Here is a 22,279-nt window from a genome sequence, read left to right on the forward strand (position 1 = left end):
TAAGGAAATTATAATGCAATAAAACTAAATTACATAGGAACCCCCTCTCCATCCCAAAAAAATACAGTGATGCTAAGGTTAGACAGTGAGTACTGGAATATAGGAGTAGCAGGATAAATAAAGGTACTTACTGTATCTGAGCAAGCACATGTCAGAGATGATTGCAATGAGTTGTTAGTGCAGTATGTTAGATGGCTGTCTGGCCCAGATAGTTCTGGTTTCACTTGTCCAGTATACTTTATAGCAGGGGATGGCCAAACTTGTCCTCCTGATCTACCAACAGTTCAAGTATGTCAGGCAACCTGTGGATCTATAGTAGGAATGGATGCAGCAGGTTTGACAATGTGACAGTTAGTAATGACTACAGCTGTGCACCAGCTAGGTGATTTGGAAAACGTGGACCGTTGGTAGATCTCGAGGACTTGTTTGGCCTCCCCTGCTTTATACCATAGGTCTGCAGTGCATTACAGAGTATACAGTGCTAATTTAACGTTATATAAAGTCTGAGAATTTACAGTTCAAAACAATGTAGGATATAAATGGAAGCAAGCCATATAAGCATTACTGCATATAAAGGTAGCATACCCAAAAATATATTACCGGCTAAACCAAAAACTTCAGTGCTGCTGATGTCAGGAGAGAGGAAATTATGATATAAATGTGGAAAGGAAGAGCACATGAGGGAACAGGGTTTTGATCGTGAGGGATTTCTATCCCAAACTGAAATATTAAAACTACTTATTTACCTTTGTGGTGCCTCTCCAGGCTGGTGCAGAGAACCGCTCTCAGAGTATACCCTGCAGTGTCAAGCTGTCTCCACTCTCCACAGCATGCTGCTCAAACATCATTACCTACAGGGCTCAGATCTGATGCCTCCATGCCAGAGTTCCCTCCAAAACTAGGCATTGGCGCAGCCATGTTGTAAGCAGTCACCTGATCAATTCTCAGCCACTCCAGTCGTTGTTTTCAGACAGCTGCTCACAGAGTGCGGAGGGTGCGTGCACTGGGCCAAGCTAGGGGACCAAAAGGAGGAACAAGCGTAAAAGGGTAAGAGTGGTGCAGGGAGCATTGAATGTGTGAGAGGGGCAGTGAGCACTGTCAGTGTGTGCTCTGAGAGTTAGGGATTTGGTTTACAGCATGATGGTCGACAGGTTCTAGGTCGACAGGTTGTTAGTTCGATAGGTCATTAGTTCGACAGTGTCTAGGTTGACAGCCAAAGGGTCGACATGGGTTTTTCACTGTTTTTTGAGCCGACATGTGACGACAGGCGGTATTTCATGTCCTACCATCCACTAGGGCATGGTGGGAGAATAAAATAGTGTGCAGAGCATAGCGAAGCACCGTGCCCGAAGCATGGCCAGCGATGCAAGGTGCACTTTAAACTGTGTCCATGTCGACTGTGTTGACATTCAGGTAAAAAAAAAAAAAACGTGAAAACCCCCATGTCGACCTTTTGACTGTTGACCTATGCATTGTCGAACTAATGACCTGTCGAACTAACGACCTGTCGAACTAATGACCTTTTGACCTAGAACCATGTCAACCTTTTCACATGTTAACCTAGACCCATGTCGACTTAATGACTGTCGACCATCATGCTATAGACCAAATGATCCCAACCCAAGAGTTATCCACAAGCTGGTAAGAAGCCGGTAGTAGTGTGTGGCAGTGAGGCTGCAGCAACTGTGAGCAGAGTGCAGTGACACAAAGCTCAGGGGTACATGTACTGTAGTATACTAGATTGTAAGCTGCTCCGAGTAGGGCCCTCTTCCCTCCTGTTGTCAAAGCTCTCTTCTCTTCACATATCACTCACAGCTCTCCCATACTTGAACACTCAGTGACCATCTTCGTCTGCATATTAATCTCCATCATTGGCCTCAAGCCTCTTTATAGTATGTTGATTGAGTCCTCACTACTTATATTTAAGCTGTAATGTTTCAGGGGAGAGTGGACATCTGGTTCCTTCAGGCAGAAGTCTTTTAGCAGATTACCATCTGGTGGGGGCAGTGATATATTAGCATTCCACAACATGGCGTGCTTTTGCTCTAAGGGAAGGAATCTACAGTCTACAGGTGTTTCTGGTCAGTACCTTTGAACTTTCATGTGAAGTGTTGGTTTGGTCTGGCAGTGATTGTACCACAGGTACTTATAAGGTAAAAATCTTTGTAAATAGATACTGTGAGGAGGATAGAGGGCCCATTGTGGTGCCATTGTGGTGCCTGCCTTCAGGGCCCATTTTTCTTTGCTGTGCATTTATTCTGGGCTATGGAAACCATGATGCTCAGAGCTAAAGGTTGTTCTGATACTGTGGTTCAGACCATGCTAAATGCTGGGAAGCCTCTGTTAGCCAGGAATATCTAACAGGTTTGTAAGACCTACAACTCAACTGGGAGTGAAGCAGATTATTTCAGATGGGCCTGTAACTTCTGATATTGCAGAGGATTTTGAAGGTAATATGAAGCCCTTCCAGTTCCTTTTAGAGTCCTGGCTCCCTTACCTGAGGTACATACCTTCTTTCAGGGAATAATGCAGCTACAGCCTCCATGTGTCCCTCCTACAGGTCCTTGGCACCTCAGCTTGGTGTTGAAATCCTTATAGCACCCTCTTTTTAAATCATTAAATTCTGTTGCGTTGGAATACATGTTGGCTATCTCCATATAAAGGTGAGTTCAGGGCTCTGTGCTTTGGACTTAATCTTTCTTTCAGTCCAAAATGGTTGTGAATGTATAGGGACATTGAGATCTGAGTAGTTTGCTGTTTAATGCTAACATGACTTTACGCTGATGTTTGTGCAAATTTAGCACAACCTACTCAACAAGCCGGAGCATATGTAACCTCTGTCATTATTAGTCACATCTATGGAATGATTGGCGAATGTCTGAATTTGGTATCCACATTGCATACCCATGTACAAGTACTAGCTCTGGCTGCACATCTGTTACACACACTTCTGAAACAGTTATGTTGCATGTCAAGGCCTTGCTGTCTCCTAGAGGACACCCAGTAATGCCCAGTTAGCAGCCAGAGAGAAGCAGATGAGATGCATACTACTCTGATTTGCTTGTAAGTTTGCAAATTTGTGAATGCAGCACACCACACTTATGCAGGTCGCTATTGCAAAGCATAGCTAGATGCGGCCACAGCCAAACTTGTGTGCAAGACAGAATCAGAATGGTTAGGATTATTGTTTTTTGGTATAAAATGTTCTGTATTATTGATTCTGTTCTTTGGGGCTTTGCAAGAAAAATGCGAAACTAGCAGGCAGCCAGTAGGGATATAAAGGGGGAGGAGCTTGATCTTTTGCAGAGGACTTTAAATATTGTTTTTTTTCCTTTGTGCATTAATGCTATATGAATGTCAGGTTTTCCTCTGCTCTCAATGTTTGCATGTTATAAATAATTGCTTGTTCCTTATTTTATATCCACCGGAGATTAGTATCTGCTCCCTATCTCTCATCTGATTGTGGTTCTGTGCGTGTTTATGTGGGATAAGGTTGTGTGTTCTCACTCATTTATTCATGCCAGAAACACTGTTTATGATTATTGTATTTTCCTTTTAGTCTGACATACTGAGTATCTGTATACCCTCCTTTTTCCTGTATGTTCTAGAGACTTTGGAATTACTCAGAGCTTGTTCTTCTTCACCATGTCAAAACAATGGTGTGTGTCGGGAGGGAGATGGAGCATACTTATGTGATTGTCCTTTTGGGTATACTGGCTTCACCTGCGAGAACTGTGAGTATCCACCACAAAAATGCCTTAGCCAAACAGTAGCTGTAAAATATAACCTGCTGCCTGTGTGATGAGATTATCACAGATCTGCCCCGGTAATAACCTTTCTACATTTCTGCCCCGGTAATAACCTTCCTACACATCTGCCCCTGTAATAACCTTCCTACAGTTCTGCCCCTGTAATAACCTTCCTACAGATATGCCCCGGTAATAACCTTCCTACAGATCTACCCCGGTAATAACCTTCCTACAGATCTGCCCCGGTAATAACCTTCCTACAGATCTACCCTGGTAATAACCTTCCTACAGTTCTGCCCCTGTAATAACCTTCCTACACATCTGCCCCTGTAATGAGAATACTACAGATCTGCCCCGGTAATAACCTTCCTACAAATATGCCCCGGTAATAACCTTCCTACAGATCTACCCCGGTAATAACCTTCCTACTCATCTGCCCCTGTAATGAGAATACTACAGATCTACCCCGGTAATAACCATCCTACAGATATGCCCCTGTAATAACCTTCCTACAGATCTGCCCCGGTAATAACCTTCCTACAGATCTGCCCCGGTAATAACCTTCCTACAGATCTGCCCCGGTAATAACCTTCCTACAGATATGCCCCGGTAATAACCTTCCTACAGATCTACCCCGGTAATAACCTTCCTACTCATCTGCCCCTGTAATAACCTTCCTACAGATATGCCCCTGTGATAACCTTCCTACAGTTCTGCCCCTGTAATAACCTTCCTACAGTTCTGCCCCTGTAATAACCTTCCTACAGTTCTGCCCCTGTAATAACCTTCCTACAGTTCTGCCCCTGTAATGAGAATACTACAGATCTACCCCGGTAATAACCTTCCTACAGATATGCCCCTGTAATAACCTTCCTACAGATCTGCCCCGGTAATACCCTTCCTACAGATCTGCCCCGGTAATAACCTTCCTACAGATATGCCCCGGTAATAACCTTCCTACAGATCTACCCCGGTAATAACCTTCCTACTCATCTGCCCCTGTAATGAGAATACTACAGATCTACCCCGGTAATAACCTTCCTACAGATATGCCCCTGTAATAACCTTCCTACAGATCTGCCCCTGTAATAACCTTCCTACAGATCTGCCCCGGTAATAACCTTCCTACAGATCTACCTCGGTAATAACCTTCCTACAGTTCTGCCCCTGTAATAACCTTCCTACACATCTGCTCCTGTAATGAGAATACTACAGATCTGCCCCGGTAATAACCTTCCTACAGATATGCCCCGGTAATAACCTTCCTACAGATCTACCCCGGTAATAACCTTCCTACTCATCTGCCCCTGTAATGAGAATACTACAGATCTACCCCGGTAATAACCTTCCTACAGATATGCCCCTGTAATAACCTTCCTACAGATCTGCCCCTGTAATAACCTTCCTACAGATCTGCCCCGGTAATAACCTTCCTACAGATCTACCCCGGTAATAACCCTCCTACTCATCTGCCCCTGTAATAACCTTCCTACAGATATGCCCCTGTAATAACCTTCCTACAGATCTGCCCCGGTAATAATCTTCCTACAGATCTGCCCCGGTAATAACCTTCCTACAGATCTGCCCCGGTAATAACCTTCCTACAGATATGCCCCGGTAATAACCTTCCTACAGATCTACCCCGGTAATAACCTTCCTACTCATCTGCCCCTGTAATAACCTTCCTACAGATATGCCCCTGTGATAACCTTCCTACAGTTCTGCCCCTGTAATAACCTTCCTACAGTTCTGCCCCTGTAATAACCTTCCTACAGTTCTGCCCCTGTAATAACCTTCCTACAGATCTGCCCCGGTAATAACCTTCCTACAGATCTACCCCGGTAATAACCTTCCTACTCATCTGCCCCTGTAATAACCTTCCTACAGATATGCCCCTGTGATAACCTTCCTACAGATTTGCCCCTGTAATAACCTTCCTACAGTTCTGCCCCTGTAATAACCTTCCTACAGTTCTGCCCCTGTAATAACCTTCCTACTCATCTGCCCCTGTAATGAGAATACTACAGATCTGCCCCTGTAATAACCTTCCTACAGTTCTGCCCCTGTAATAACCTTCCTACAGTTCTGCCCCTGTAATAACCTTCCTACACATCTGCCCCTGTAATAACCTTCCTACACATCTGCCCCTGTAATAACCTTCCTACACATCTGCCCCTGTAATAACCTTCCTACACATCTGCCCCTGTAATAACTTTCCTACATATCTGCCCCTGTAATGAGAATACTACAGATCTGTTTCTGTAATAAGATTACCATAGATTTCTTTATGCAATGAGATTATATAGATCTAAACCATATTCAAACTATTTTAAATAGTATCTTGATAGTAATGTGTTTGTTAGTTGAATTATCTGCACATTAATCATTTGTATTTTAGCAAAATAAAAATTAATTAGAAATGGTAAAATTGAGTTCAAGTATTAATTGCTAACTCCACAGTGTGTAATTAATGCGACTGCAATATAGATCTCACTCTGAAGTAAAACCCCACCCAAATCTAATCTCTCTGCACATGTTACATCTGCCCCCCCCCCCTTGCAGTGCACATGGTTTTGTCCATTTGAGAAGTATTATGCCTTTGTGAGTGAACCAGAATAAGGGCCTATGTCCTATATTAAAATAAAACCTTGTAAACAGCTGTCATTAATTGTGGCGCTGCAGCCTGAAACCCACGTTATCTCCCTTTCAAAGCCGTAATTTCTTAATGTTTTTGGCTGTTCAAAAAAATGAATTCGCTAATTTTCAGCTAATTGAATCGGCCCCTAGGTATTAGCTAAGTAAACAGGTAATGTCTGTTGCTGGCATTGCACTCACCCAGGCATGTATTACTGGCACTGTATTGAAATATCCATCAGACTTCTGGTGCAGAGCAGTTTCCTGTTCATAATCCTCTTCCTGGACTCTGAATATGGCTGCCAGCAATTGGATGAATACAGGACACCCTATGAATGGGTGTTTAATGTCCTGGCAGTGACATCTGCATACAAATGATTCTGGAAGTTGATCATGACTGGACATTGCTCTTGTGTTAATAAAAAGCGTTAAAAAAGACATAATAAGGGATTTAGTGATTGCAAATATCTGTCACTTCCGGTTTGTGATTTTGTTTTATGTATACTGATTTCTTTGTTTTATTTTTTTATTTTATGTATACTGCCTTGCTTTATTTATTCTGCTTTCTTCATTTAGCTAGATATGTTATAATAAATAGTTGGCTCAAAAAAAGCAGAATCAACTGTTTCTAAGTACTCACATACCGGTCATTGTAAGTCTGTGGTGACACTCTAGTGATCTGCCCTCTCTCATGAGTTTGCCCCAGATGTATCCGATGGCTGTGCCTGCAGGAATGGGGGGCGATGCGCCGATGGGAACAACACCTGTCATTGCCCACCAGGGTTCTTTGGGCTTCTGTGTGAATATGGTAAGATGTGGAACTTTGATCAATCAGATATACATGTAAATTTTGCATAGCTCAGGATAGTTTACATAGTGAAGGCATATCTAAGAGTGGTACTTAAAGGTGTTAAAGTAGCATAAAATATGGTTACATTTGAAATGATTTGACTAAATTAATGTTAAAAGCTTATGCCCACCATGAACACATATCTTACATGTGCAATCCGTGTAGATTGAAAGCTAAATAAAGAGAAAATACACTATGCGATTTGGACCCAATTTCACCCGATTCGGGACAAGAAATCTTGTTAAATTGGCCCAAATCGTATGTGCATGTCATCCGATCCTATGTGAGGTTGGATGAGCTGCACATAAGATAAATCATATGTGCAGCCATCATTGCGGGTGCTTTTTAGCAAACGCGATGTGTCGCATCTGATGCTCTCCATGTAGGTGTCTGGCAGCGGTGCACCTATCTGCAGAGTGGGGAAACACCGGGCAGGAGAGGCGCTCTCCATCCCCTGCAGCAGTGGGCAGGATATATAAAAATTTGAATACAGAAGATTTGAAAAATTTGAATACACGTAAAAAATGGCACATCAAATGCCATATTATATGTGAGCCCTCCCAGGGAGCTCAAGGGTAATCGGGTATGACTTATCCTTCAGGACAAGCCAGACTAATGTATGGGGGTCTTAAGTACTAGACACTGCTAGTGCTGGCCTGGGGTCCTATGCTCTGGGCAGGAACCTTAGTGTTAGGGACCCACCAGTTGACCCTGGTCATGGTTGGTGTGAACATATATTTGGTCAAACATACAGTAAGCACCTTAGTGTTACTCTAGGTTATATTGCAGAGTTTATTATGTTTATTCTGGTTAGCATATATATACATATAACTAATGTATAAATGTACTAAAAGCCTCTACACATCCCTCATTACAATGCATATCGGATCCCGAGATCTCCGTCTTGTATAAAGTACTTGTCCCCTGTGTGTATTTCAGAGGTTACCTCCCTTCCCTGCAGCATGGGCTCCCAGTGTCCAGATGGAGGATCGTGCATGGAGTACGGAGGCAGTTACCTGTGCGTGTGCCACACAGATTATATCATCAATAATCACTGTAAGTATACACTTGGCTTTTACTGTCAACATTCACTCCGGGTCCTCACCTGCAATAAAGTCATTCATTTACATACTGATATGAATGATCCAGCCAATATATTGTTCAGATTCAGCTGAAAACGACATATCTTCTAGTGTGTACCCGGATTAACTGTTATCCGTTACACAGTGGCAAAAACATAACGGAACATATAGGTTCTGATTCAGTTAGCGTCAGTGAACCGCCAAACATCCCGCAAAGTTTGCCTGAGCACATAGACTCCACAATGCTCATTTCCCTGTGCACCTGTCAGGGGTGAGGAAAAACCTATACTTGCTGCTGAGCGCAGTGCACCATTCCGGAACTGACTCATAATATGAGATGATATAGTCAGGTGTCCTCACCAACTCACATACTTGTTTGCCTTTAATGCTAATTCCCAACATTGAGCATTCATTAAAGAAAAAGTAGACTGTTGTAGAAGCGTTTTTTCCCCATATACCTTTTTTGAGGACTCCGGCAATATCGGTATTGTAGAGAATGAATAGTAGATGACATGATTCTGACATTATATAACCAGAAGGGAACCCGCTCATTCCTGCTCTGCTGCCTCTCTTTCTAGCGCTGCCTTCTCCTTGTGACTCGGACCCTTGTTTAAATGGTGGGAGATGCGAGTCTCAGGAAGACACATACTCTTGTGTTTGTCCCCATGGATTCCTTGGAAAGATGTGTGAAAAAGGTGAGGTTGAAAACCTAATTAACGTTGCCTTTAAAGTGGAGGGCGCAGCTGGTATTACAAGAAGTTCAATAACATGCACATTGCAGAAAAATATATTTACACATGATTAAATGAAGTATGTAGATTCTACTTATGCTGAGGGCTTCCCATGTGCTGGGTTTACAGGAGTAATTCAGACCTGATTGCAGGGCTGGGAGTTCACAGGGCGAATGATTATCGATAGACTGTGCATGTGTACGGCCTGTAGGATGCCAGCGCGAGGCCGTCCTGGGATGAAAGCCTGTCAATCAAGGTGATTTACAGGAAGTAGGCGTCTGGGGTGGTAACCAGCCGTTTCATGGCTGTGCCAAGAAAACTTCTAGGTGCGCCAGAAAAAAACGCTGGGAGTGTCAGGAAAAATGCTGAGAATATCCGGGAAAATGCATGCGTGCCTAGTGAAGAGTGTGTGGCATCAGCAACAGGCGGGATATGGCTGTTTTCTTTGCAGCCTCTGAGTTAGTCTCTGGCTGATCTGAGCCTGCAATGACTGGCGACCAGTGTAAAAATCATTAGATGGCGAATGACTTACAAATGGACATATTTACACGGCTGCGAATGGATTTTGCACCCATACACGTCTATACAGTAGGTATAATGGTTGAACTCCGCGCTAGCCATACACATCTATTCACACAGTGACCACATTCATTTGCAAGGCAGGATTTCACTCTGGCAGGGCGGCGTCAACATGAATTCTGGCCGCTGCCAATTTTACGTCCATACAATCATGTCTGAATTACCCCTATGTTCATAGCAGAATGTTGGTCCCTTTATCAGCCCTTACAGAGTAATACGGTCCCACTGCACACACATTGGGAACTCTGCTCTCTGGAGGAACATGCGATACAGCTGCACTGGAATTTGCTTATGATCTGTGATGTGTCTGTTTCTTCTGCTGTCTGAGGATATAGTGAATCACTGCCTTCTCTTCCCTTACTAAACACAATGCCGACGTGTACAAATACACTATGGGGTCTATTCATGAAGCAGTTAAAAGAGTGGTAAAGTGAGCCAGTGGAGGTTACCTATGGCAACCAAGCAGCTGCTATATCTAATTTTCTAGAATATTCTTGATCATTTGACTTCAATGCTAATTATTTGCCATGAGCTACTTCTCCGCTGGTTCACTTCTCCTTTTCACTGCTAGCTAGCCTTAATAACTGGCACTTATTGGGTGCACCCAGGCACCCAAAGCATAGCCACGTGTTTCCTTCATTAGGTCGGCATTTATTGAGTGACAGTGTCTAGGTCAACCCCCGAAAGACCACCATGCACAAGGTCAACATGCTAAAAAAGGAAGGTGGACCAGTATAACAACGACCAATAGTACTTGACCTTATTACGACCTAAAAGCCAATATACCAGAGCCGTGATAAACATGGGATCGGGAGATTATCCCAGGTCCCATGTGTTATTGCACAATAATGGGTAATTCCCCCCCCCCCCCAAATAAAAGAGCTATAGTTGGATAGCCCAATAATGACCTTCAAATGATAGCATGTAATAGGATACAGATCTAAGGTGTCGATCCTATTAACCCCAAAGGGTGGGAGTTGCCGTTTTCACGCTGAAAATTAACCCTAACTCTCACCCTTTGCAGGGCCGAATTCACTGAAATTTGCTCGCAACCCTATGGAGGTGCAAGCACTTTTCAGTGAATTCAGCCCGCCATAAAGTGCGCCCGGTGTCGTGATGCTTCGCACTCGGCGAATAATCCGCACACATCGTTGAAAATAGGATCGACCACTAAGTGTTTTCAGGTCCATTAGGTAGTTTATGCTCCCTCCTTTACAATTTACTGTCACATAGTTTTCCTACATTCCCTACATATGCTGCTCCTTTAACCTACCATCAGAGACAGCCTGGTTTGTTCATTTAATTATGGACCCAATTCTGAGTTGCGCTCATATCTGTGTGTTATGCTCAGGCTGCAAATGATTTCTGAAGACTGAGGTTCCATTTGCAGCCTCCTGAGATGGTGCATTTCTGTCTCTTGGAATCATATTAGAAACATCATTGGTTACACCATCGAATCTTGCATCTAGCTGATATGATAGGTGCAGATTCTGCACCACTTTCAGAGACACAGCCATGTTGGCTTAGCGCCACCGTTACATCTCAGGTACATCCACTTAAATCCACCAACTCTTTATTGATTCTCTATTGAGTATCTGAGCAGCAACAACTGGGATACATAAGCAGACCTACAAAGTCAGCCAACTGCATATGGCATCGACACAGGGACCACCCTTGCTCAGCGCTGTATTGATTTTTTTATGTCAAATGCTGTTAATCTTTATCTCACGTTCCCTGCTCTCCTTTACCCTGGTCATCTTATATTCCCCCTCTTCTCTACCACCTTCTTTCTATCTCAGTAAAGCCGGCTCTGTGCAGTTTACTTCCTTGCCGGAATGGAGGCACGTGTAAGGAAACCCATGAGGATTATCACTGTGTGTGCCCCTACCCATTCATCGGGAAACACTGTGAGACAGGTGAGTAAATGAGGACCGGAGAATGGATTTGTTCTGTAAAACATTCTTCCACAACATACTTGTTTTGATTGCCCCTTTAAATGAATGTCTGAGTTTGCCCAGTATGCCCAACTGGAACTTCATTACATCCCGCCATTGATGCAATATTGTAGACATAGGCTGATTAACCTCGATTGTAATTATCATTTCAGGGATGAGAGACCCCTGCTCCTCGGGTCCGTGTCACAATGGAGGCACCTGCTTTCATTACAAGGGCAAGTACAAGTGTTATTGCCCGCCTCACTACTCTGGCCGACACTGTGAGAATGGTGAGTGAAAGCTCTAGACACTGTGGAAGACATTTATGTGGCCATAGTAATGGCAGGGTCACTACTGTATTGTTAGATAGAGAATTACTGCATACACCGTATGATGGGACCTGATTCGCAGGGAAGCAGATGTGAAATGATGTACAAAATAAATACAACTGCGGCAGTAGGTGTCTGTGGAAGATAGGTTCCGCCAGCATCCGTCTGCTAGGTCAGAGTGCAGCGGCCGAGGATGCAGCCTTGGATCACCATCGCAAACATTGGTCATGATTCGTGATATTACTGAGAATGGCCATAGGCTCCGAACAGCCGGTTACAGAAAGCCGGCATAATACAACACAGACCCTTGGCCTGGCACACTTACAAAACAAGGAAGATCGCCTCCTTTTAAAGAATGGTGCTGGTTGCAGCCCCGCAAATGCTGCAGCATATGTCAATCATGATGTAAATAAGGGGTCTGTGAGCAACATTGCAGGGCCTGTTCTTCACATGCACAGAACGGTTCTTGCATCTGCAGTGACCCACAAACATCAGATTTGTATATAAACCTGGGTGTTTGTGCACAAATCTGAATCAGGCCCATGGAGTAATATTAGGTCAGTGATGAGGTTTACTGTATTTTGTGGAAGACTAAATACTTTGGGCCAGATGTATCAAGCTTCAAAAAGTGAAAAATGGAGAGTGATAAACAACCAGCTAATCAGCTCTTAACTGTCATGTTACAGGCTGGGTTTGAAAAATGACAGGTAGGAGCTGATTGGCTGTCTGTTTATCGCTCTAAATCTTATCACTTTTTGTAGCTTGATACATCTGTCCCAAAGTTGTTTCCTGCATTATCAGTAGAGTTTACATTGTGACTAGCACTAGATCACTGTAATATCAATTTTTTATTATATATTTGTTATCATCAGGTATTCTATCATACTAGTTTAATTCAGTTTATCATTACTTATTTAGTTTGTTCGATTGTGTTCAGAAATAAACAGCATTAAAAAAAATCATAACAGTTACTATTATTATGTTTCTGTTCTGTTTATACATAAATCAGTTAATGAATGCTTTGATCAATAACTTCTGTTTCATACACCCCATTCTGACACGTGTGCGCTCTTCCCCCAATTATATAGCAGAGTTGGACTGTGGCCCTCCAGAAGAAGTGAAATATGCACAGATGATTGTCACATCGACATGGCTAGGTGGCAAAGCAGAATACCAATGCAATGAGGGGTATATAATGAAAACCCCAAACAATAGTAGCATATGCAATGACGATGGCATGTGGGGTGAACCCCCACAATGTGAGGGTAAGTCTGTCTGTTGTCACTGCTTGGAGATCGGGGGGAAGGGAGGGCTGGTATGTTACAGAATAACACTTACAGCCTTTTCTTATGACCATAGAAATTGATGAGTGTGAATCACAACCATGCCAAAATGGCGCAGTGTGCAAGGATCGCGTGTCCCACTTCCTATGCGACTGCCAGGAAGGATACACTGGTATACATTGTGAACTGGGTAAGGGCATTACCATGTGAACACATGTGAGATGTAGTTGACCTTCAGTACAAGTGCTGGATCTGAGTAATAATATTGTGTTATTAATGAGAAATTTAGGAAATGTTTTTATTTGAATTGAAGTCCATGAGTTTGTAATATATGTGCAGTCTGGCAGATTTTCTGGTATGTGTTCTTACACCAGGGAGGGGGGGGGCCTGTGGTGCCTGCATACTCCAGGGAGGAGGGGCCTGTGGTGCCTACATACACCAGGGAGGGGGGGCCTGTGGTGCCTGCATACACCAAGGAGGGGGGGGCTGTGGTGCCTGCATACACCAGGGAGGGGGCCTGTGGTGCCTGCATACACCAGGGAGGGGGGGCCTGTGGTGCCTGCATACACCAGGGAGGGGGGGGCCTGTGGTGCCTGCATACACCAGGGAGGGGGGGGCCTGTGGTGCCTGCATACTCCAGGGAGGAGGGACCTGTGGTGCCTGCATACACAAAGGAGGGGGGGCCTGTGGTGCCTGCATACACCAGGGAGGGGGGCCTGTGGTGCCTGCATACTCCAGGGAGGAGGGACCTGTGGTGCCTGCATACACAAAGGAGGGGGGGCCTGTGGTGCCTGCATACACCAGGGAGGGGAACCTGTGGTGTCTGCATACACCAGGGAGGGGGGGGGCCTGTGGTGCCTGCATACTCCAGGGAGGTGGGCCTGTGGTGCCTGCATACTCCAGGGAGGAGGGGCCTGTGGTGCCTGCATACACAAAGGAGGGGGGCCTGTGGTGCCTGCATACACCAGGGAGGGGAACCTGTGGTGTCTGCATACACCAGGGAGGGGGGCCTGTGGTGCCTGCATACACCAGGGAGGGGGCCTGTGGTGCCTGCATACACCAGGGAGGGGGGGCCTGTGGTGCCTGCATACACCAGGGAGGAGGGGCCTGTGGTGCCTGCATACACCAGGGAGGGGGGCCTGTGGTGCCTGCATACACCAGGGAGGGGGGGCCTGTGGTGCCTGCATACACCAGGGAGGGGGGCCTGTGGTGTCTGCATACACCAGGAAGGGGGGCTGTGGTGTCTGCATACACCAGGAAGGGGGGCTGTGGTGTCTGCATACACCAGGGAGGGGGGCTGTGGTGCCTGCAGAGAGGTAGATGGGCTTGTGAACTATGTATATATTGGGAAGGTGGGATTTTGAACTTTGTATACAGTGGGAAGTTGGCCTATGATGCCTGTTTGGTTTGGTGCAGTGTGACATCTGTACACATTGGTGCAGTGTGATATATGTACACTAGGGCGGAGTGAAAAAACTGAAATTGAGAAATTCAAAATCGGCTAGTGTGGAAAAGTTGTGACTTGACTTGAATAAGAAACGTGCAAAAGCATTTTGATCTGAGTCAACATCTTCTGTTCTGGCAAGAGGCCTAAAGTTTCACTTTTTTGGTGAAAATGACGAAAACTATGAAGATGCTCCGATCTAGTTAAAATTATGTCAGGATGTCTTAGAGTGGTTCATTAATATACTTTAGCATAGTAAAAGAGAGTACGAGCTTGTCCTAGTGCAAAGTGAATAACTTTGGTGGGAGAAAAAATCCCTAATAATTGACCCATTTTCATGGTCACAATTGTGAATATTGTGTGTTTTCTCCTGAACGTGTTTATAATAGAAGAAGCACAAATACTCTAAATGGAATTTCGGTGACACTGTGTGAAATATAACACTGCATAATAGCCCTTAATCAGAGCTGATCCTAGTACAAATTTGTTCTCAAAATGGGCAAATCAAATGCTGCATTGCAGGTGGGGCAGATGTAACGTGCTGAGAGAGTTAAATTTGGGTGGGGTGTGTTGAAACTGAAATCTAAATTACAGTGTAAAAATAATGCAGCCGGTATTTACCTTGCACAGAAACAAAATAACTCACACAAATCTAAAGGTGGCAATACATCTACAGATCGATTGTCAGATTGGGCCGGTTGGAACAAACAGCTGGTAATATCTGAATGACAGTTTTTCAGCATTTCAAAGCAAATGGTCAACTGTCATTTGCTCTCATCTTTTACCAGGATTTTGTTCCAACCAGACAGATCGGACAATAAATCTGTAGATGTATGGCCACCTTAAATCTCTCTGCACATGTTACATCTGCCCCACCTGCAGTCCAGCATTTTTTTGCCCATTTTGAGAACAAATTTGTACTGCGATCAGGTCTGATTAAGGGCCATTATGCAGTGTTATATTTCACACAGTGTCACTGAAATACATGAAATTGGATTTATGCTGCTCTCTTTGCAGTGCATATACAAAGATAGACAATCCTGTGTATATAAATAAGAAATAACTGTTGCAGTCTGTTATTGAAAAACAGTAACTGTTACAATAAGTATTACAAGTAAGTGCAATCACTTCTGTTTATTGACAGAAAAACAGTGTTGCATCCCCTATACTGGGAACATGATTGGGCTGCATTACAGCATATAATTATGCCAAAGATAAGCCAATATATTAACTGTTAAATACGTTGAAGTGTATTATGATGTAATAAATTGTAAGTTTGCAGCAGAGCCCTCTAACCCCCAAGTCTGTCTGTCATTACCCAGTTTGTTTTATCACTGTCTACTATTGTAAAGCGTAAAGGAATCTGCTGAGCTATATAAGAAACTGTAAATAAATAAATAAACAAATACATCTAATGTTTAGGGGAAAAAAAACAAGAACATTGATTCAAAAAATAACAGGTTAATCATTCTATGAGTGGTGTCCAGCAGTACATATATGCCAATCACTGTGTTCATTTCTAGGCAGCAGGGCCGTCTTAACAGCAGTGTGGGCACCTGGGCAAAGCAATGCACTGGGGCCCTTACCCATTCTCCCCTCCTAGGGGTGTGGGGGGGGTGGTATCAGCAGCAGCTTTGATGTCCCACGGGTGGCAGGGGGTGCTCTATCTTCCATTAAACATGTAGGACTTGGAGCAGTAACTTCTGCTAATTACACCTTTACTGCACAGGTGGTGGGAGGGTGAACACTAACATGTGGAAGGGGGCACTGAGCTGTATGAAGGGTCCCTTGTAAATGACTTCCAGGAAGGTAGGGGGTGTTTTATACACAGGGGATGGTTGGATAATGGAGTGGGCTTAATATTCGTCATTTTCCGGTGGAAGGGCAGCTTGTGTGACTGCAGATATCGCCATTATCTGGAAATAGATTTCTTAGCCTAGTATAAAAACCTAGAGTCCCAACTTTCAGGAGGTGCTGGGAACTTGGGTATCAGAGATCAGGAGCCAGAGCAATCCATTGACAAAAATATAAAACTACACCAGACGTTTGGAGCTGGAGCAGGGACCGGCTGCTGGAAGGCTGATATCTCTGGTTCTGGGCATGATAGAGACAAGCCGCTAGTGTCAGAGAGAACCTGAGAAATATGGGTGCCGGACGGGTTCCCGACAGTCAGGATCCCGACAATCATTTACCCGACGTCGGGATCCCGACTGTCAAAACGCCGACAGCCGGGTGCCCGACGGCCACCCGCTATTTTCCCTCGTGGGGGTCCACGACCCCCATAGAGGGAGAATAGAATAGGTGGCTCGCGTAGCGAGCCACCGTGCCCGCAAGGGGCATTTTTGCACTCGCCATGCTGTCTGACTCTGGCCAGTCGGGATCCCGACTGTCGGAGTCCCATACCACACCCAGAAATATGACTGGAAATTGTAATTAACAGGTCGGATGTGGACTGCTGCTTTGAAGTTGGATATCTGCAGTTCCCCAGGGCCGATTTTCAAAATTCTGGTATCCCTGGAAAAAGGGGATCCTCAGCTATCAACATAGAGCCCTTATACGCCTGGGGCCCCTGGGCAAGTGCCCATTAAGCCCATACAAAAAGACAGCCCTGCTAGGCAGGATTGATCAGCAATACTTATTACAGCATAATGCACTTTAATGTATTTAACTGTTAATATATTGGCTTATCTTTGGCATAATTATATGCTGTAATGCAGCTGCAGGTGGGGCAGATGTAACATGTGCAGAGGGAGTTAATGTGGCCATACATCTACAGATTTATTGTCCGATCTGTCTGGTTGGAACAAAATACTGGTAATGGATGAGAGCACTTTGCTTTGAAATGCTGGAAAACTGCAAAAAACTATCATTCAGATATTACCAGGTATTTGTTCCAACCAGCCAGATCTGACAATCAATCTGTAGATGTATGGCCACCTTTAGATTTGTGTTGAATTATTTTGTTTCTGTGCAGGGTAAATACCTGCTGCATTATCTTTACACTGCAATTTAGATTTCAGTTTCAACACACCCCACCCAAATTTAACTCTCTCAGCACGTTACATCTGCCCCACCTGCAATGCAGCATTTGTTTTGCCCATTTTGAGAACAAATTTGTACTGCGATCAGGTCTGATTAAGGGCTATTATGCAGTGTTATATTTCACACAGTGTCAATGAAATTCCATTTAGAGTATTTGTGCTTCTTCTATTATAAACACGTTCAGAAGAAAACACACAATATTCACAATTGTGACCATGAAAATGGGTCAATTATTAGGGATTTTTTCTCCCGCCAGTCAGTCACTTTGCACAAGGACAAGCTCGTACTGTTTTTTACTATGCTAAAGTATATTAATGAACCTCTCTAAGACATCCTGACATACTTATAACTAGATTGGAGCATCTTCATAGGTTTCGTCATTTTCACCTAAAAAGTGAAACTTTAGGCCTCTTGCCAGAACAGAAGATGTTGACTCAGATCAAAATGCTTTTGCACGTTTCTTATTCAGGTCAAGTCACAACTTTCCCACACTAGCCGATTTTGAATTTCTCAATTTCAGTTTTTTCACTCCGCCCTAATGTACACATTGGTACAGTGTGATATCTGTACACATCGGTGCAGTGTAATATATGTACACATCGGTGCAGTGTGATGTATGTACACATCGATGCATTGTGATGTATGTACACATCGGTGCAGTGTGATATTTGTACACATCGGTGCAGTGTGATATATGTACACATCGGTGCAGTGTGATATCTGTACACATCGGTACAGTGTTATGTATGTACACATCAGTGCAGTGTGATATATGTACACATTGGTACAGTGTTATGTATGTACACATCAGTGCAGTGTGATGCATGTACACATCGGTGCATTGTGATAATGTACACATCGGTGCAGTGTGATATATGTACACATCGGTGCAGTGTGATATATGTACACATCGGTGCAGTGTGATATCTGTACACATTGGTGCAGTGTGATATCTGTACACATTGGTGCAGTGTGATATCTGTACACATTGGTGCAGTGTGATATCTGTACACATTGGTGCAGTGTGATATCTGTACACATTGGTACAGTGTTATGTATGTACACATCAGTGCAGTGTGATGTATGTACACATTGGTGCAGTGTGATATCTGTACACATTGGTACAGTTTGATATATGTACACATCGGTGCAGTGTGATATATGTACACATCGGTGCAGTGTGATATATGTACACATCGGTGCAGTGTGATATATGTACACATCGGTGCAGTGTGATATATGTATACGTCAGTACAGTGCGATATCTGTACATATTGGTACTGTGATATCTGTGCACATCGGTGCAGTGTGATATATGTACACATCGGTGCAGTGTGATATATGTACACATCGGTGCAGTGTGATATATGTACACATCGGTGCAGTGTGATATATGTACACATCGGTACAGTGTGATATATGTATACGTCAGTACAGTGTGATATCTGTACATACTGGTTCTGTGATATCTGTACACATCGGTGCAGTGTGATATATGTACACATTGGTACAGTTTGATAGCTATAGTCTGAAAATGCATGTGAGATACTGGGTTGTGTCTGTGGTTGCATTAATAGATGTTGTGTTGCTGATTTGCAGAGATTAATGAGTGCTTCTCTGGACCATGTAAAAATGGAGGAACCTGCCAGAATTTACCCGGGGGTTTCTTGTGTACCTGCCCTGAGGGCTTTGTTGGTGCCCGCTGTGAGACTGGTAAGACATGTGCACCTAATACCAATGGGATATGACAGAAGTGACATGTGTTGGTTACAGAGTAGCTATTACTGTGGTTACACATCTGTTATACAACAGATGTTACAAATCTTAATAGATTCAAGCTCTTTATTCCAAACTCTCAAATTTGTCAGGACGTCCCGTATGTTCATTTCATATTAAAACGGTTTAGTTCAGAAGGGTAGCCCGGTCCAAAGCATAATAGAAGGATACTTTTGTTGCTCTTTCCCATGAGCCTTGGGCCAAAACTAACAAGTAACACTGTGATGTTTTCACAAATACATTTATCTCAGACAATTGGGGGCAAAAAATTAGTGATACACTCACTAATATGCTAACAAGATATAATGCATATGTACCGATGTATCCCAATTCACTCAGGATGCAATGCTCTGTTTCTTTAAAATACTTGCTACTTGGTTCCATTGACTTATTTGCAATGAAATGCTTGTAGCATGTTTTGTATTAGTACAGTGTAGCCAAGGAACGTGCGTCTGGACTGCATTAAGCCTTAAGCCGCTCATCCTGCAATCATAACTTTTAAAACATCTTCCTCTTTGCAGGATATGCACCTGTTACTAGTGACTTTTTGTTATTTTGGGAGATCTATCAGCTTTGCGAGAGATAAAAGTACCATAGGGAGAGGAGAGTCATCAGCAGTAGAAAGAAAGAAATAAGTAATAATGCCACTGTATAGGTCATTGGTACGACCTGTGTTCAGTTCTGGAGGCCATATCTCCAGAAGATATAAATACATTAGAGACTGTACAAAGAAGGGCAACTAAAATGGTGCATGGCCTACATCACAAAATGTACCAGGAAAGACTAAAAGATCTTAATATGTATACTTTAGAGCAGAGAAGGGAAAGGGGGGACATGATAGAAACTTTCAAATATATCAAGGGTTTTAACAAGGTACAGGTGGGAGACATTCTTCACAGGAAGAGGAGCAGCAGAACACGAGGACATGCACTGACACTAGAGGGAGGAAGATTCAGGGGAAATGTGAGGAAGAATTACTTCACAGAAATGGTAGTGTATAATTGGAATAGCCTCCCAACAGAGGTGGTAGAGGCAAATACAGTAGTACAATTTAAACATGCTTGGGATAGGGATATTGATATACTTACAAAGAAATACGTATCAAATATAGTTTGAGGTAACATGTTTATTAACGGGGAAGACTAGATGGGCCAAGTGGTTCTTCTCAGCCATCAATTTCTATGATTCTATGTTTCTACGTAACCCATTAGCTTCTGTGATTTTTTTAACCACAGCCTGTAAAATAAGTTAGTAGCTGATTGGTTGGGTCATACATACTCTGCATGCTTACCAGCTAAACAGCAGGTCCGAGCTTAAAACTAATCGGGCCTACACACATGCCAATATTAAGGCATTTTCTAAGCGACTTTGCTTAGTTTGGCAAAGTCGCATAGAAAATGCCCCTAACATCGGTGTATGTGTAGGGGCTATAGTGACTGCAATGCACGTCTGGCCGAGATTGATGATCAGTGTCCATCAATCTCGCTGGTCGCCAGTGTTCTCTCTCCAGAAAATGGGGATGGTATTCATTCCTGTTTCCTGGGCATGCCAAGGTCAGTGGTTGCCTGCCCATGGCTGCGTGAAAACTCTGGCAATTCTATCTAACCGGAGGGTTACTCAGATGTCCGATGTTAAGCTTCAAACTCAGGAATGAATCAGAGAAGCTGGCAGGAGGCATCTTTTTACACAAGACGTCCCCATCAGCATTACATTATTATCGCTAAGCAGCTGCGTACCAAGATGTGGAGACTTTACTAATGCATCTATCTCTGAAGAAAGTCTTAAGTGTGGTGTGTTCTCACATATAGGGGGTATTCAATCCTGGCCGATATTTCCTTTTCCCGACCGGGACTCACCGCTGCAGATATGCTGATTTGAAAAGCCCTATCTACATTGGCAGAAATGATCACTAAATTGTCCAATTAGTCCAATTAGTGACCGTTTCCGCCTAAAAAAGATGAGGATTTGCCAGAAAATGTGAAAAACATTGAATAGATCGAAATTTCTAGGCAAAAATTGCCGATATTTTTGACTTTCAGAAATATTGGCCGGGGATTGAATGCCCCCATAGCGTTTATGTATTCTTGTTTACCTTTCACCTTTTTATTGTACATTTGAGTCTGTGGAACATCACCTACAGTATGATTTTGTGATGCAAGGAAGAGTACGGCTACTTTTAATTTGGCGCTTACCATTTTTTAAAGAGCTGGATGGCTGTGACTCTTCCCCGTGCCAGAATGGGGGCATCTGCGAGAACCTGGCAGGCTCTTTCCTGTGTGTATGTCCTAGAGGGTTCTATGGCTATTACTGTCAGACAGGTGAGTGTATTATGTGCCACCCCTCAGAGCTTCACTGCTCCAACTACTAGAACATTAGGTTACACACATCATGGATCCCTATGAGGAATGAGATGTACAGATATGCCCACAAACAATAGCCTCCCTGCATGTTAAAGAGCCCTTCTAGTCGCATCTTGCCATGGAGTAACTCGGTCCCACTAGGTGTTCTTGCCTTTGACTTTTTCTATTACAATGTGTCTTCTTCGCAAGAGAGGACGCACCAGCAGCTTCTGATGATTAAATGATATGCAGCATGCATATAATCTGTGTGGAACCGCAGGTGTATCTGCAGATGAAATGCTACATTACAGAGCTTTCCGGTAACACTGTAACATACTGTAGCATTTCATATGCAGATACACCTGCTGTCACACACAGAATATAGGCATGCTGCATATCATTTTAATCTGCAGAGGCTGCCTGTATACACTATTCCTCTGTTTTTTAAATAAGCCACATTGTAATAGTATAATGGGCAAGCAAACATGCTCAGCACTACTGAGTCAC

General features: G+C 43.6%; 1 protein-coding gene across 6 annotated transcripts in view; it reads left to right on the plus strand.

Moving 5' to 3' along the window:
- The window catches only part of SNED1 (sushi, nidogen and EGF like domains 1), a 136,370-nt gene that overhangs the window by 95,658 nt on the left and 18,433 nt on the right, over window positions 1-22,279 (plus strand). For 5 of the 6 annotated variants that reach the window (XM_083178178.1, XM_083178181.1, XM_083178180.1 and 2 more), the window contains 10 exons: window positions 3,609-3,734; window positions 7,090-7,191; window positions 8,173-8,289; window positions 8,894-9,010; window positions 11,425-11,541; window positions 11,733-11,849; window positions 12,977-13,153; window positions 13,248-13,361; window positions 19,257-19,370; window positions 21,638-21,751. In XM_083178178.1, coding sequence (XP_083034304.1) covers window positions 3,609-3,734; window positions 7,090-7,191; window positions 8,173-8,289; window positions 8,894-9,010; window positions 11,425-11,541; window positions 11,733-11,849; window positions 12,977-13,153; window positions 13,248-13,361; window positions 19,257-19,370; window positions 21,638-21,751 — 1,215 coding nt within the window. The remainder of the gene's footprint in view (window positions 1-3,608; window positions 3,735-7,089; window positions 7,192-8,172; window positions 8,290-8,893; window positions 9,011-11,424; window positions 11,542-11,732; window positions 11,850-12,976; window positions 13,154-13,247; window positions 13,362-19,256; window positions 19,371-21,637; window positions 21,752-22,279) is intronic. The other variant, XM_083178179.1, reaches the window with a different exon arrangement.

This window comes from Crinia signifera, chromosome 3 (assembly GCF_055691185.1).
Source record: "Crinia signifera chromosome 3, ASM5569118v1, whole genome shotgun sequence".
NCBI lineage: Eukaryota > Metazoa > Chordata > Amphibia > Anura > Myobatrachidae > Crinia > Crinia signifera.